The 16,923-nt window shown below is 43.8% G+C and overlaps 1 protein-coding gene across 2 annotated transcripts in view; it reads right to left on the minus strand.

Annotated features, from left to right (window-relative positions):
• STK39 (serine/threonine kinase 39) overlaps nucleotides 1-16,923 on the minus strand; it is a 254,238-nt gene that overhangs the window by 5,904 nt on the left and 231,411 nt on the right. For both annotated transcript variants that reach the window (XM_072961102.1, XM_072961103.1), the window contains one exon: nucleotides 3,686-3,750. In XM_072961102.1, the coding sequence (XP_072817203.1) occupies nucleotides 3,686-3,750 (65 nt within the window). The remainder of the gene's footprint in view (nucleotides 1-3,685; nucleotides 3,751-16,923) is intronic.

Raw genomic sequence — 16,923 nt, forward strand, 5'->3', positions numbered from 1 at the left:
GCTTACAACGACAAAACCGTACTGCTATGTCAAACCCGAAGCACGTAATACTTGGGCTGAAATGCCGTCTGTGCCTGAAGCACCTTGTTGAACGTGGTAAGAAAGGTTTCTGATCTCCCTGCTCCCAGCCACACTGACAACAGAAACCAGACTCCACTTACCTGTCAAATGATCCTAAAGATCTCACTGGGTGGAGAAAAAAGTAAATGTACTTCTTTAAATAACCAATACCCTTACCCCTCAGGCCACTGTTTCTCTTACACAAGCAGATATACAAGATGAGAGACACCTTGTCAAACCTAAGCCATGTACATCTAACAGCGGCGGGAGCGGGAAGAGGAAAGAGATCGGAGAATGAGCCATCTGCAAATGGACTGATTCCCAGCCTCGGCCCAACACGAGAATCACCAGGGGGCACTTTCAAAATTCCCCAAGCCCAGGGAAACAATTACACTGGAACACCAAGAACAATTACATTAGGCTATTTTAGTAATTTCCCAGTTGCCCCACCATCCCTTGAGTGAGACCACTGTGCCGCGAGGTGAAGAATCACAGCACCAGTGGCTCTTCAGGGGATTTTTAGGCCCCTGACATTCTCCTTTAGGAAGCAAAGAAAGCGCTGTGATTAAAATGATGAACAGCTGAGAGAGAAAAGCACTATGCGCAGTTGCCGCTTAGGAGGAAAAATGTTTCTGAAGTACCTTGATGTTTTATTCTTCGATAAAATAACCAAACTGATGAATGAAGGCAAATGCATTGGAATTTGGGTGGTTTTACCAGGACGCTAGTGTCCTCCAGAAGATTAAGCCAACAGTTCGAATGAGCTCTGTCAAGTGGATCTCAAACTGGCCAGCAACTGACCACCACAAAGAAACCCTCTCAGGTTTTAACAAGGGCTGGATGGAGACTTAAGGGACAGAAATAGGAGGTCACGCCTGAGTTTGGCTTTATTTAACATCTTTCAACTATTTTTAGGGGAGAAGCCATCCATTTCCACTTACTGAGAATGCCACACATTAACCTCCCAAGCTGTAAGGGGCAGGGAAAACTTGGAAAGCTGCTCCCGCATGTCTCCTGGGCCAGACAGGCCAGTATTACTCATGTGCTTAAAGGTCCAAAGGAGATCTGGTCAGCCAGTGTAAACGCATCCAGTCATCCAAAAGGGCGGAGCCACTAAGCAGCAGAAAACTGTAGAACCACGGCTGCTGGGTCCTGCCTCTAAGACTGAAGAGCTGTAAGAAGTATGGGCTGTGATGCTAGACCAGCGCTGAACCTGCAACTTCTGTTCTGTATGACCCCGGGCAGGTCAACCCCACAGGGCCTCTAATTCCCAAGACATAGATGGACCTAATGACGTCACCACCTCGTGGGATGGTGAGGACTACATTCACTGAGATGAAGAACACCTGCACTGCCCTGCAAACCGTGGATGCACAAGAAAAGCAGTGATGCTTGTGACTTCTGCAGGCAAGGCCAAGGAACTTTAATACACTGTAAAAAGAGGGCATGGAGCAACAGTCACAGTCCTAATTATCTTACATGGATGTAAACAAACAGGAAAGATAATGACAGCTGAAGTTTTCCTCAATGAGGTTTGCACTATTCCGATACATTTTCATGATCATCAAGTCCCTGCTACGTGCAGAGGATGCAAGATAGAAATCTCTGCCCGCCCCCCGAAGCCTCTAGATGGACGAGAGGTACAAATAAGATTCTGCGCAATTTCAATACAACATAACCTTCGTCGGGGAGAATACGGGACGAGCACTGAGGCCAAGGACTGATGTCAGAACAAGCTTCTTGGGGAAGTGAAATTTAAGCAGAAAACTGGACACTGTGATGAGCAGGCCTGGAAAGGCTGAGTGAGGATATTTTAGTAAGAGGACAAGGTTCACAGGAAGGGCTGGCAGATGAAAATAGGAGACAACTAGACAAAGAGGGAGGCAATAAGTTGGGGGGGGTAAAGGAAAGGGAAGCAGGACTTAAAGGGAGGTCTGAGCAGGGAGGGCTTCCTTAGTCACGCTTAGGGGTCGCATTTCAGAAGAGGACAGTGGAGAGCCAGTCGAGTATTTGGAGCATTCTGGAATTAAGGAAGAATTACCCCAGCTCTAGCCTCAATGTGGTCAACAGAGGTGGAGGCTGGCAAGTTACAGGCGGGAAGATGAGTTTCAGAAGCTGAGAGGATCCTGGTAATGCGCTGGGAATGGGGGTGAAGAGGAGCACAGACTCAAGAGGGGGACTCCAAGGGGTTCTTACTGCTTATCTAGGGACCGTGCAGGGGCTGTTCTCACAAAACCGTCAGTAGTTTGAAGGGCCAGAGTTGCTACTCCTGTTCAGTAGGTTAAGCAGGTTTAGGGACAATGGGAATGGGCGCCATGGAAGTTTCAGTCTCTCAGTTTACAGGTTCAAAATCACGAAAATGTGCCGGAGGCAGTATGTTGTAGCTTTTTAACGGTATAAAAAAGGAATAAAGGAACATTAACATTGGCTTACAATACAGCCAAGGGGTGCCACTTTCTCATCAGTACCTTCTCACAGGAGTGAAACACGTTCACAGAGATGCGGGTGAATTTAGAAACATGACAGAGGCAACAGATGCATCCCAAGCTAGAAGATGAATTTTTCAATTTGTTAATTTATCTGTGTCTAAATAAAATGTTATTTTATCTAAATGAACTTCTTCACCTAAATTCTTTCTCTGAAAGTCTGTTTTTCTTTTCTCACCCAGCCTAGCCCTCCGAAAATAGATGAGAAGCAAGGCCCAGAAAGTTAATTAGCACCAGGCTCACATTTACTGTTACTCATCATTTAGCGTCTTTTGGCCACACACGTTTTCCATTAAATTTTTTACAAGAAATTAAACAGACAGGTCATCAGTATATGTTGTGCACAGCAAAGCACTGGCCATCTCGATCCTAAATTGCCTGCAGCCTTCTGACTGGTCCTTGATGAGATAAAATTTTAAGATGAGTCACTTAATGTGCTGTTTGATAAAACTTTCAGGAAAATAGCCGCTTTTGGACTACTTGGACTTCTCTCCATTTCTGGCCATAATCTCCATCTCTTGGTTTCACAAGGATCCCAGAATGCTCTGTATCTGTATCTCTGTGGCCACCCTAGTTCTTTAAATTTAAAACCTAATAGTGCAGAAAAACTGCTGAAATAATCTCCTTTCTCTGAGAATCTGTTCCTGTGGTTTGAAAAATGGAGTTAAAATGTTATGTCTTTGTTCACTAGCCTTCAGTGAGCTGTTCTACAATTGCTCCCAATTAATTAAAACATTTCTACCACAATCGGCTTCAATTTTTTAAAGTTAGAAACCCTGACTTTCACGTCAGGAAAGCTTTAGTGTTGTTTGGAAGGAATTCAGTTTAATTTTGTCTTTCAGGTTAAGTTACCATACAAACCGGGGGCAAAACGGTACAGGCTTTAAAACTTCTCAAATGGCCACTCTTAGTCAAAGGTGTGATGGTAAAAGAACAAGCTATGCTCACAGAAGAGGAGATTTCCGATTGTGATCAGAAAATGCTCCCAAATGTTGACCAGGCAAATGACGAATGCAAAATGGGTTTCCAAAGAAAACAACACTGGCAGAATTACGGAGTGGGTTATCATATTACATTATTACTCCCTGCTGGCGCAGCATGGCAAAATATTTACCTTCATTCCATAGCTTTCCACTTACCAGCTTAAATGTCAATGTTTTTAAAGCTTTGGGATCATCTACAATCTTCTGTAAATTAGCAGCCACTGTAAGATATAAACATGGAGAAAAAGTGTCCAAATTATTTCCAATAACACTGAATCTTCACATAGATGATTCAGAAAAGTTGACTAATGATGCAGTAACTTGCAAAATCATTTCTTTCACAGACATTACAAAGTCCATATAAATGACCAAATTACTCTCATAAAGACAGTTTCTACCACAACTTACATCTTCAGCACATCTGAATCGATCACTCTACGTTGACCCCGTCTTTCAGACAATAAAATGAGAAATGACTTGCTAATGGAAAGTAGAAAGGATAGCAGCCCTCAGTGTTTCTTCCCACCATGTGGTTTTTCTCAACACAATACGTTAACAGATGTACAAGCCAGGAGAGGGCAGTACAAACAAAGAGGAGAGGTATTGCAAAGAACCCTTTCTCTAGAAATAACAGGTCAGCATATTTGAACTCCTGTCCCTATAAATTTGCTCAGTTCTGTGCGCCAGTTTTTATCAAAGCAACAAGATACAGTGGGTAACCTCTACAACTCAGGGACATGGTTTAGTGCTTTCACAGCACAATGATCCGTCAAAGCCGCGAAGGACCACCTGGAGCGACACCCGAGTCGGCTGAACAGGGTCAAGTGCTAGAGGCTGTCTGGGGCTCAATAGGGAAGGTTTGTTTTTGTGTTAGCCAGATCCATCAGAGACCCGTCCTGCTCTCTGCACTGCCATGACCAGTTTGATGTTCTCCCAGAGAAGTCAGCTTTTCCTGCTTTGGGTATTGTTTACGGATAGAATTATCAAGAGGTGACGATGACGGAAATTTAACATCATGCTCTTTCCACATCTAAACGTTAAGTACAAAGCACTGAAAGTCAAGTAGGTGTTACTGGTCAGGGAAGGAGAAGTTACTACTGAAGAAATTAAGGGAGAGAGTCCCGTTTATCATTTTTCTTTTTCATGGGGAAGATCACCTGCTACTTCAGTAAGCAGACTTCTGAAAAGTTTTCTGAATATTCTGATATAAAAATTTTGGAGAAATAGTAAACATACAAATATTTTGAGAAAAGTGTTTTAAGGTGCAAATTTGTAAGAAGAAATCTGTGCAAATTTTATTATTCTCTAAGGTTGACTGAAAACCACCTAGGTACATGGATTTTCGGCAGATTAGTGTATTGCCTTTAATCCATCTGCTGCGGAGGAGAAAAAAATGAAGATTACATACTCAGTATGGCCTATTTGTCTTCATAAACCATAATTACAAGCACCATTTTATCTTCATCTGTTGCCCTCTTAATACCTCCATTCTGAGTAATTGCAAAGTTTCATTTCTGGTAAGACTGCTCTCCCCTCCTCCTCTTTTCCTCCTCCTTTTTTTTTGCCCACACAAGCAAACACACACACACACGCACACCCCAGGTATATTCCCCAGGCCACTAACCTCAGTATTGTTATCATCACCAAGCATCTTCTGGCCTCCTCAACAGTTTCCTGAACTCAGACACTAAACTCATCGTGTAATCCATGAAAGAAACAATGGCTCATGGAGTGAAAAGATCTGCTGGGAAATTTTGTCCCCAAAAGCCAGGATTTATTCTGTCGGGGCATTCTGACTGTATGCAAATTGCAGCAACTGAACACAGTCACCGTTTTCTTAAAGCACAAAACTGTTCTAATAGTTCCTCTGATTTGAGCTAATTTCATGGGCGACCATAAAGTCCTCATATGAATTTCAGGACTTTCATTAGAGTCTCTCAGTTAATGTGGATGATTTACTGCCTTGTTCTGGGTCATCTATTTCCAGCCTGCTCTCTAATGTTCCGCCAAAAGCAGAGCTCTGTCCTACACTAATTCACAACCCTGTCTCTGGTGGACACACGTGCTGGGGCCCATCTCCAAGGAACACGGTGGAGCAAGTTGTAGACTGGAGGGCAAGACTGAGCTGCGAGCATCTTAAACAATCATCCCAGAAACCGCAGTCCCCTATTGTGAATCCTACACCTCAGGGACATTAGAAATTCAAATTCTGTCTTCAGCTCAAAGCAAAAATAGCAAAACTGGCCACTTACCTGATTACTTATCCCAGCTGCTAGGCTTACTTTCAATTTAGTTGATTCTAATTTGTTGTAAAGTGCTATAAAACAACCTTCATTTAACTGACATCACATAAAATTCAGGCTGATGCTAGTTTCTTTTCCAGTGGCAACGCTCATTAAAAAGATGGGTGCCACTGTTTCCTCCCTTCTCCTGACTGTGCACCTGGGTTTCAAAAATAAAAGTGCTCCTTACCTGGAACGTGAGTGGAGAAGGAAGGGCTGGGTAGGGCTGGTGGTTACTTGAGAGCGTCTCAGGTGTGTGCTGGTAACACTGAACTTCCTGTCTTACGCTACTCCGGTTTCCAAAAAATACGGAGCTTCTGAACCCTGCTTACTCAGTGGCCATCAACTCATTTCTGATGGCCCTCGGCCTTCCCAGATGAAACTCTCTCCTCTAGTTTCTGATGCAGACCCTGTGTCACCTTCCCTGGACTCGTCCCTCCCCTCTTCCCCGGCCCACTGTCTTTGGCCTCGGTGTTTTCTGTCTCGTGGCCACTCAAGGCAGAGATAACACTCACTCAGGCCCCAGGATCTGGGGCCCCCTGATGCCTTTGAGGAGCAAGCTGGTCTCTGCTATTTCTGTGTCCCCTGCCACGCTTCAGGCTTGAATCCCTGGCAGGGCTGGAAGTTTGTTTGCTCTTTTGGAGGATAGCATCTGGCCTAAGGTACCGTCAGTACTGCGCTCTGCGAAGCTCGAATGATAGTAACAGCCGGGTGGGAAAGGACGCTAATGCTCATTCCCTCCCTGAATCTAAATGGGGGGGGGGGGTGAGTTGTCAGACGCCAGGCAGTGGAGCCGACGTTTCTTTGGCAAACTAACTCAGGCATTCTCCAGACACTCTTTTTCTCTATAAACTTGTACTGCTCATCTGCACACTTTGACATTTACAAAAAGTAACAGCTAGAGCATGACTATTTACAGTCTGTGTTTGTACTCGGAGGGATTAGTCAAGAGAAACAAGTTTCTCCCCACGGGTCAGTGTATTTCACAAGAAGCCCATATAGTCCTGATGTTCTAATGGAGGTGAGTTACTTAATTCCAGCTATTCCCAGACAAAAGCTGTGGGGAAAAGCACACCAACGGACACCAAGTCCAACACACTCCCCTAAAAAGAAATTCTGAGCTAAGACCGAAGCACAGACGTGGGTTAACTGATGAAAACGTCACAGTATTATTTCAGAGACACATCTTGTACACCGCATGGTTGCAGAAAGGCAGCGTGAGATCGCAAGGAGAGAAAGAGACGTGGGTTTCTCACAGATACTGCTGTAACACTCACGCAGAGTTACGGCTGATGCACACCTCGGTTTGGGATAAGATACAAGAGATCTGCCCTATTTTCCCAAAATCTCCGGGCTCTTATCTTCATGAGATGCGGTGTAGCGAAGGGTGCAAGAGTCCGAATTCTCCAGCCAGAGAGCCTCGGCTTGAGTCCTGCCTAGAGCAGTGCGGCCCCACGGACCTGGGCAAGGCTCCTCGGCCTCTGCGTGCTGTGAAAGGTGAATGCTGACGGTGCCTACCTACAGGGCTGTTTGGAGGGCTGAGCTAGAGTGCTCAGAGTCCTGCTTGATGTATAGAGCAAGTGCATAATAAATACCAGCTTACTACCTCCACCCTGGACCACTGCAGAGCTTAGCTGGTTTCCCAGCCTTCAGTCTTAACTGCTCATGAGCCCCGTTTCTCACACTCACCTGGAGAATTTAAGTCATAAAATGGAACATGTTGCTTTCTTAACAAACCTTTCCATCAATTTCAGGATAAAGTCTAAATTTTGTGGGTTTTCTGTCTTTGTTTTTAAAGTCAGTTTATAATGCCGTGTCAATTTCTGGTGTACAGCATAATGTTGTACACATACATATATTCATTTTTCCTTATAGGTTACTACCAGATATTGAATACAGTTCCCTGTCCTCTACAGAAGAAACTCGTTTATCTATTTTATATATAGTAGTTAGTATCTGCAAATCTCTAACTCCCAATTTATCTCTTCCCACCCTCTTCCCCCCAGTAACCGTAAATTTGTTTTCTATGTCTGTGAGGCTGTTTCTGATTTGTAAATGAGTTCATTTGTCTTTTTTTTTTTTAGATTCCACATATGAGTGATATCATATGGTATTTTTCTGTCTGGCTTACTTCATTTAGAATGATGATCTCCAGGTCCATCCATGGTGCTGCAAATATTATCTTTTTTATGGGCGAGTGGGTATTTCATTGTATAAATATACCACAACTTCTTTACCCAGCCATCTGTCGATGAAGCCCACGTTTTTAATGTGGTCCATCAAACCCTCCACGATCCATCCTCAGCTACCTATCTCTAGTTTATTTTTCATCATTTCCAACCCCAGTTTCCTCAGAAAAGCTCTGTAACCCCCACTCTCCTCTCCCTCTCTATTCCTACTCTCACCATTGTGTGCTAAAATTCTGTTACAGAGCTGATGTCCCCACTTAATTAAGATTCTGTCTCTGATAACCCAGACACAATCTTAATTCATCTCTACAAAAGGTGTATCTTGGAAATATATCCACGTGGATACATACACAGAAACTGACAGCGGCTCACCACCTCCACTGCTGCTGCACCAGCCCAGCTGCCATCACCTCATCTAGAGTGTACAGTAACCTGCTGTGTCGCCGCTTCCACCCTGGCCCCTCAGGACTAGCCTCCACTCAGCAGTCAGGTGCGCCTCCTGGCTGTCATCAGACCACATGACTTTTCTATTCAACCCGCTGCCCCAACAGCCTTCCAGAGTAAAACCCAGTCTCTCCGGTGAGTAGGCCCACCCAGTCCAGGTCCGACCTCATCTCTCACCATCATTTCTGGCTGCCGCTGCTCCAGCCATAACAGCCCCCACGCCCATGCTGCTCCCTAAGCGTTCAAAGCAGGCTTCCACCCGAGACCCTCTGTACCTGCTCTTCCTCTGCTGGAAATGCTGCTCCTCCGGGGCTGCTTCCCTCTCTCCCTCCTAGTTGTTGCTCAAACGTCCCTGGCTACCTGTCCACAGCCCCACTCTCTAGTTCTTTATCCAATTTTTTTTTTGTCATAGCACTTATCAGCACCAGACATACTATATATTTCTGAGTTATTTTTGGATGTGGCTTTTCACTCCCCCACCCCTCCCCAAGTCACTTAAGCTCCCATGAATGCAGGAACTTTGTTCGCTGCTGTGTCCCTAGTGCCTGACATATGGTAGTGTCAATATAGAGGGTTCCAAGATTCTAAAAACCCTAGGTTAATACCCTCTTACGGAAGAATTATTCGAATCTTAGAAGAACTTCTAAAAATGTTGCCTCCTAACAATAATCTCATTTATTTTCCCAAAAGCAAATCAATTGACTCTTGGCTCACTTCAAATGAATTATGAGTATCCTCAGCAACCATGACTTTAAAGATTGGCCATTTTTCTTTTAAACTGACACATAATTGACATATAACACTGTGTTAGTTTCAAGTGTACGACATATTGCTTCGATGTATGTATGTATTATGAAATGATCACAGTAAGTCTAGTTCACCCCTATCCCTGCATGCTGGGCCCGGGGGTGAGGCCGCAGTGAGCCTGCAGGAGCCCTGGGAACTGCTTCTCAGTCCACTTAGCCTTGCTGGTCTTGTGGACATGTGCCCCATTGGCTTTCAAAGCTAGATGTTTTCAGGGCTCATCTCTCAGGTGTAGGTCTTAAAACTTGGGGTGTCAGGGGTGAGGCTTATGGCAAAATTGTGTCTCAGCCTCTTCCACCCGTTTCAGTGTGGGTTTTTTCTCATTTGCCTGATACACGGGAGTTGCTCAGCTAATTTGGGGGCTTCTTTCAGAGGAAACTGTTCCATACAGAGCTGTAGATTCAGGGTGTCCACAGTGGGAGGTGAGTTCAGGATCCTCCTGTGTCAACATCTTGAACTGAAACCAGGATTTATCTTGATTTACTTCTCTCATCTTTTTCTTCTAATCCGTCAGCAATTTCTGACAGTTTTGCCTTTAGTATGGATTTGAAACAGCTTACTTCTCTTCATCTCTAATACCTCCACCCTATTTCAGCTACAAGGAACCCCCAAGATTGGCTGTTTTTCATTCTTTTTTTTTTTTTTTTCAGAGATGCGAGACCAGGTCACTCCCTAAGTAAAGTGGCCGGACTAGCACAGGTGGTACCCCAGACAAAGGGAACCCACAACAGGCAGCAGAGGATGGACGTGATGAGCCTCGGTTGTGATCTAGGACCAGGTGCTGCAGCGGGGACTAAAAGTCATACTACTGACCTTCCCTCCTGCATGTCTCCCCCAGGAAAAGAGACGAACCCCTCCTGAGGACTGATTCCCAGGCAGACCCACACAGTGCCAGGGGTGGACAGCAGTGAACACTGTATTGCACTGCCAAGATCTTGTCTTAGGGATTGAGGCAACCATCCTCCCACCTGCCGGGGTTACTAGTGGCCGATGACTCTTCAGCTTCATCCCTGTCTGGGAATTCCCCTTCACCAAAAAGCTCCATCTCACCCAGAGTCGGCCCTCTCCCCAAAGGCAGCCCAGCCTGCACCCCTCGACTGGCCACGAAAGCAGAAAGGCCCTGGCGCCGCAGGGCAGGACAAGGGTCATCTCAGATCCAAAGCTCACCATGGGATTAGCTGAGGTCTTTGCCATGGTTAAATCGTAGTTTAATTCCTCCATCTCCAAAATCCTTCTTCCTTTACTCCCTCACTTGTGTCAGTCATGAAATCACTCCTCAAAAACCTACGTGCCAGCACATCTATGCCTCTGAGTCTTTTCCCTGGGAAATCTTAAGACTCCATCCACGGATGGACAGGATACAGTCACCTTAGAAAGTGTTTCCATGATTAAAATTTTAAGATGGTACAAATGATAAATAAAATACACGAGGAAAGGGGGGAAATCAGTGTACTGTATAACATTTTTGTTTGCATTTTGCTCAGACTTAGGATCGTGGATGATGAGAAAAAGAGGTAGACAGAAGAGATTTTAGGAATGCTACAGGTACTACAAGCAAGCAACGTCTGAGGTCAAAACTAAACAAAGCGGAGTATTAGTATTATTTACATAGAGCAGGAAGGTCTCACAGGAAAGAAAAGACACAGAAATGCACCTGCCATTCTTGTTTAGGTTTGAGTGAATTCCAGTTTATTACTATTACCTGGGCATGATAGGAAGGTCTGAAACAGTGATGGAATAGCTAAAGTGGCTGGTATTGAGTCTGTCCTCTGAAATACAATCATAAAATTGCTATTTTTATCCTGAATTTCCTTTACTGTGCTTAAGGTAGAGTTTTATGAACTGGACCACAGTGCAGTAACGGAAGTGTCCAATAATCATTATGTTATTATTGTTTCATTTTGAAAGCAATGAAATGGTATAATCAATGAAACTGCAGCCTCACTTAGTGGGTGGAGGTGATACACCAGTGCATTTATAGTTTACTGTGTGAAGAATGGCTACACTTTAAAGTCAGGCTTGCCAAGAATATCCAACATTCCTCTGAGATGAAGATAAGAATTAATTTATTTGCTTTGGAAAATAAGAGGATCACTGCTTAGGAGACGCAGTTGTTGAAAAGTACCTTGGTTCTTCAAAAAATAGGAAAAATCCCATAGGTGCCTTAACCTGGGGGTTTTAATCTTGAACCCTCTAAATTATAGGCAAAATTTTTGTTTGCACATTTCTGGGGAAAGTGTTGTAGCATTTACCAGATTCTTAGGGGGTCATGTCCTTTATAATCTTAACAATCACTAGCCCATAGGCTTACTACCCTCGTCTAGTACAGTCATGTGAGGAGCTTAGAAGTAGGGCCTTTTATGTATTTTAATAACTGCCTTACTGAAGTATAACTGATGTACATTAAACTGCATGTATTTAAAGTGTACAATTTGGTAAGTTTTGACACAGGGATATGCCACTAAAACCATGACCACAAGATAATGAACATATCCATCACATCCCCAAATGTCCTCAGACCCCCTGTAATTCCCCCCACCTTTCCCTCTTTTTATTCTCTCCAGGAAGCCACTGATCTGTTGCTGTAGATTAGATTAGCATTTTCTGAAATTTCATTCAAGTGCAGTCATAGAAGATATACTCATTTTGTCTGGCTTTTCTCATATATTATAATTACTTTGAAATCCATCCACATTGGAGCTGTATCAAAAATTCTTTCCTTTCAGAAAAGGGAACCCTCCTACACTGTTGGTGGGAATGTAGTTTGGTGCAGCCATTATGGAAAACAGTATGGAGATTCCTCAAAAGACTTACCATATGATCCAGCAATCCCACTCCTGGGCATATATCCTGAGGGAACTCTGATTCAAAAAGATACATGCACCCCAATGTTCACAGCAGCACTATTTACAATAGTCAAGACATGGAAACAACCTAAATGTCCACTGACAGATGACTGGATAAAGAAGTTGTGGTATATTTATACAATGGACTACTACTCAACCATTAAAAAAGAATAAAATAATGCCATTTGCAGCAACATGGATGGATCTGGAGATCATCATTCTAAGTAAGACAGAAAGAAAAAAGTACCATATATCACTCATATGTAGAATCTAAAAAAAAAAAAAAAAAGAAGAAAGAAAAAAGAAGACACTAATGAATTCATCTACAAAACAGAAACAGACTAGCAGACAGTGAACAATTTTATGGTTATTAGGGGAAAGAGGGTGGGAAGGGGTAAATTTGGGAATTTGAGATGTGCAAAGGTTAGCCACTATATATGAAAATAGATTAAAAAACAAATTTCTTCTGCATAGCACAGGGTTATTCAATGTCTTGTAATAACCTTTAATGAAAAAGAATACGAAAACAATATATGAATATTTATGCATGACTGGGACAGTATGCCATACACCAGAAATCGACACATTGTAACTGACTATACGTCAATTTAAAAAAATTTAAAAACAAAACAAAAATTATTTCCTCATTGCTAAGTAGTATTCCATTGTATGGATGTAAGACAGTTTATGTATTTACCTCTTGAAGTACATTTGGGTTCTTTCCATGGTTTGCTGTTACAAACAAAGCTCTTACCAACATTCTCGTACAAGCCTTTGTACAGATACACAGTTTCCTTTCGCTGGGTAGAGACCTCAGAGTAGGATTGCTAATCACGTAGTAGATGTATGTTTAACTTTTAAAGAAATTGTCAAAATATTTTCTAGGGTGATTGAACTATTTTTATATTCCCACCAACAGTGCATAAGAGTTCCAGCCAAGATCTTACACACTTGTCAACCTTTAGCCTGTCACTCATTTTAATTTAAGCCACTCTGGTTAATGTGTACTGAAGCCTGTACTTTTACATTCCGTTTCCCTAACAGAGCATCTTTCCATGTACATATTTGATTGAGTCTTTTTACAGCCCCCTTCTGACAAAGCTAATATTAAGGGGTTCCATAAATACAGGTATGGCTTTTCTAGGTTAAGTGGGACACTTTTTCTAAGAAGAACCAAAAGCCTTTGCTGAGAAATCAGAGGTGTTTCTTCATCTGAGAGGTAAGATGTTCAGAGGGTGTCTATCAGATCTTCGTCTAGTTCATCCAATAAATGAGTAAAACATTTATACAGGCATCAGACGGAGCATCAGCCCACATCTTGGAAAATCTCCTAGAGCTTCCTGTGCAGTTCAGAAACCTCAACCCTCTTCCACTAGGGATCCTTAAATGTATAGGTCATAAGCTAGATTTGAATGAAAGTAGAGAAGGAAATAATCATATCATGGAAGGCAGAAGAGATAATAAGACACAGGAAATTCATCCAACTTTGACTTCTAGAGGCACAAAGAAAAGCCCGTCCAGGTCTACGGCAAAAAGGTTTCAGTTAATTATGCCAGGTGTCTAGATTCCAAGAGTGGAGTAATCTTACACCCAGGAGCACATTTTGGAAATATTAACAAGACTCTGTGTATAAAGCACCAAGGCAAAACATACTCTGGGATTCAGGTGACAATGTCTCTACCATTGTTGAGGGAAAACTTACAAGCAGCAAGTATTAACTAAGAACAAACTAAGACAACAGGGCAGCTGCTCTCCAATGCACTGTATGTATAAGACTAAAAACAATGTGTGTCTCCTTCAATGCCCATAATCCCTTGCTTAAAAACAAAAACACTTAACAGAAGTAAGTCTGTACAACCTAAGCCTGTCTAAGTCTTTAAGCTGTCTTTACAACCTTGTAAAATCATATGAATTTTAGAAAAATTCTAATCAGCCAGGGGAAATATACCAAAGGGAAAAGAAACACTTAACTTTGCAGGATTGACTCTTTCTGTCACTCATACTTTACCTTAATCCATTTTATAAGCAAGTTTTTCAATAGTCCCATACTAACAGGACACACACAGCTTGAGATTTAACCCTAGTGGCTTCTGGACTGGGAAAAGCTTTGGAAAAGTTAGAATTAATGAGACAGTAAACACACTGATACAAGGAACACTACTTAAATTATGGGCCAATGCAGCCACTGCCGACAGAACCATCTGCCATAAGCACAGACAGCTGGGAAATCTGAAGGGCTCTGAGGCCGGCACGTGGCGGCAGCCTTCCAGCCAGAAGCGTTTCTCACACGTGTGGCCGCCTGGGCAGTGGAGGAGGGTGTGGGGCTTCCCTTTACACTACCCGGCATTGCCCCCCAAGAACGACATCTGTATTATCTTCACTTTTTGAGGTTTCAATTTTAAAATTTTTGTTTAATTTGTGGTTTATTCCAAAGCATTTAAAGTAAGGGTTTAGCAGCCAGTGAATGGCACCCACAGAGCAAAGTTAAATAAATGTCTTCTTTAATAATAAGAAATCAAATCAGTTCAAGCGTTGGCTGGGATGTCACTCTAGGATAGGCCATAGCCTAAAAAATAAAGGCCATGGTCACCCGACTTACAAGGGAGCTAGACTGAGGCTCCCTGAACGCAGACACCATCAGTCACCTCTAGATCTCCGGTCAGCACCCGACACTGAGCCTGGCACCCGGGAGGTGCTAAGTGAACTACTAAAGAAAAGATCAGCGAGTACCTGGCTGCCAAGATTAGAAAGTATTTTTTCAGACGCTGGTATTTTCCCTCCATAAAGATGAAACAGAGCTGATGGGGGTGAAGTTACGAAAGCCTGTTGTATCAGACCTCCGCCTTCCACCGTGAATTACCCACCCCACCTGCAGAAGGAACCTCTCTGACCTTATTAGGCGCTTACCAAACCCTTCCCTCCGTCCACCTCGCAGAGGCCACGGAGGCACGAAGACACAGACAAGGTCTGTTTAGCTCACTGTTGGACACCCAGCAGGCACAGGGTCTGCCCCAAAGCAGGTGCATGTAACTACTTACAGAACGAACAAATGAATGAAAATAAACGAGCAGTATATTTTTCGAAGATAGTATGTTAGCTCTTCAAGGCGTCTGTAGCTAAATCTGAGCCTTGGTCTTTCACTACAGCTAGGACGGATTTCACAGTAAGGAAATTTTAGGTCATAAGAAACAAGTCTCCTTTACTGTAGAAGGAAAGGGCGAAGCTGCTCCTTGTCCCTAAAATTTGTCTAAACATATAAGGAATTCAGGCATTCACGGGGACTTCCTGATACTAGCACGCTGAACTTGAGCCATCCTCATCCCTGCCTTCTGCATCAGGTCTCCCAGAGGCTGGGGGCTGGCTGTGTAAAACTCACTCTGATGCCACCTACGCTGACGGCATGCCCTGGGTCTCCTCTCCCTGAACTATAACACGGGGCGTGGGCTTATGTTCTCCTACCTTCTTGCGCCTGCTCCCACCCCAACCTGAAAACTCAAAGCCTTCTGGACTCTGCTGTTTCCGACCCTCTGGAACCTCAAGGTGGGTGGCAGTAGCACTTACTCAAAGGTCCTGTGGGTGTATATTCTATCATGAGAAGGGAGCTCATGAGGAGACCACCGAGAGCTCAGCCCCTCTGGGTTGTGGGGCAAAGGCTGGGGATGGAGGGGATGGAGTGTTAGAAGTACAAGGCAATTCAAGCTACTGCCTATTAAACGCCACAACTTTTTAAAAGCAGCTTTGCATTCCAACATGGATACCGTATGCATTTAGTTATTAAACTAATTCTTGCAAGAACGTGTACCCTAAGCTGGCGCACCTGCTAGGCATTCGGGAGATACACACGTAAGTAATGCAAACCCTGCCTGGCTTAGTAAGTGGGCGGGTTCATAAACAAAGGACGACAGCACAGTCCTATGAGTACCGTGGGAGGGGCAGGAGTAAGCACCAAGCACAGCTCAGAGGCAGCCGGCCTGGAGAGCTCTGGTGGGGAGTCTAGGAAGGGGCGATGCTTGAAAGAGGAGGAATCTGCCAGATGACTGGGAGCATTCCAGGGGCAGGGAGAGCACGTGAGCACAGCAAGTCCGAGCGCCACACGGAAGGCGCCCCGCGCGCAGGGGCGAGCCGGGGGCTGAGGGCTTCCGGGAGGCGCAGGCGAGGCAGCTGACGGAGGCCAGTCACCTACGCCTGGTGCACCGAGGAGTGCGGACTGTGTCTTATAGGAAGAACGGGGTTTTAAATATGACGCCAGTGAACAGTGATGTTAACTATACACACTGAAGAATGTTATAATTTAAGAAAGCCTGAAGAAATATACAATTCTGGCTTGGCTTTGTAAAAGTAAAAATATTTGAATAGTCACGAGATGCGTGGATTAGAATTGAAGATATCAAGTACATTGTCTGGGTTAAGATAAACTGAAGTGGGCACATTATAATATCTGCCTTCAGTACTCTCACACAGGCAGCTCTGCCTCCTATGTTCTAAGATGCCTGTGTGCATGGGGTATGGGTTTTAATGCAACTAACCCTATGTAGAGGCACTCCCCCCTCCGATGATTCATTAATTGAGAAATCACTGTACCTCACTATATCAGTGCCCTAATTGAACAGGTAAGAAACCCCCTAGGAGGGAATTCATTTTTCTTTCCCGATATTGCTCTCTTATCACCAGGGTAATGGAGAAGTAAGAGGTATTATTGCAAAAAAGATTAAAAAAAAAAACAGTCGGGGGGGTGAATCTTCAGTGGAAGACCTTCTGAATTGATTTTTGTACACTTGTCGTTAGCAGTGGAAAAGCAGCGAACAGTGTCTTGATGTTAGAAGGAGCAT

Source organism: Vicugna pacos, chromosome 5 (assembly GCF_048564905.1).
Source record: "Vicugna pacos chromosome 5, VicPac4, whole genome shotgun sequence".
NCBI lineage: Eukaryota > Metazoa > Chordata > Mammalia > Artiodactyla > Camelidae > Vicugna > Vicugna pacos.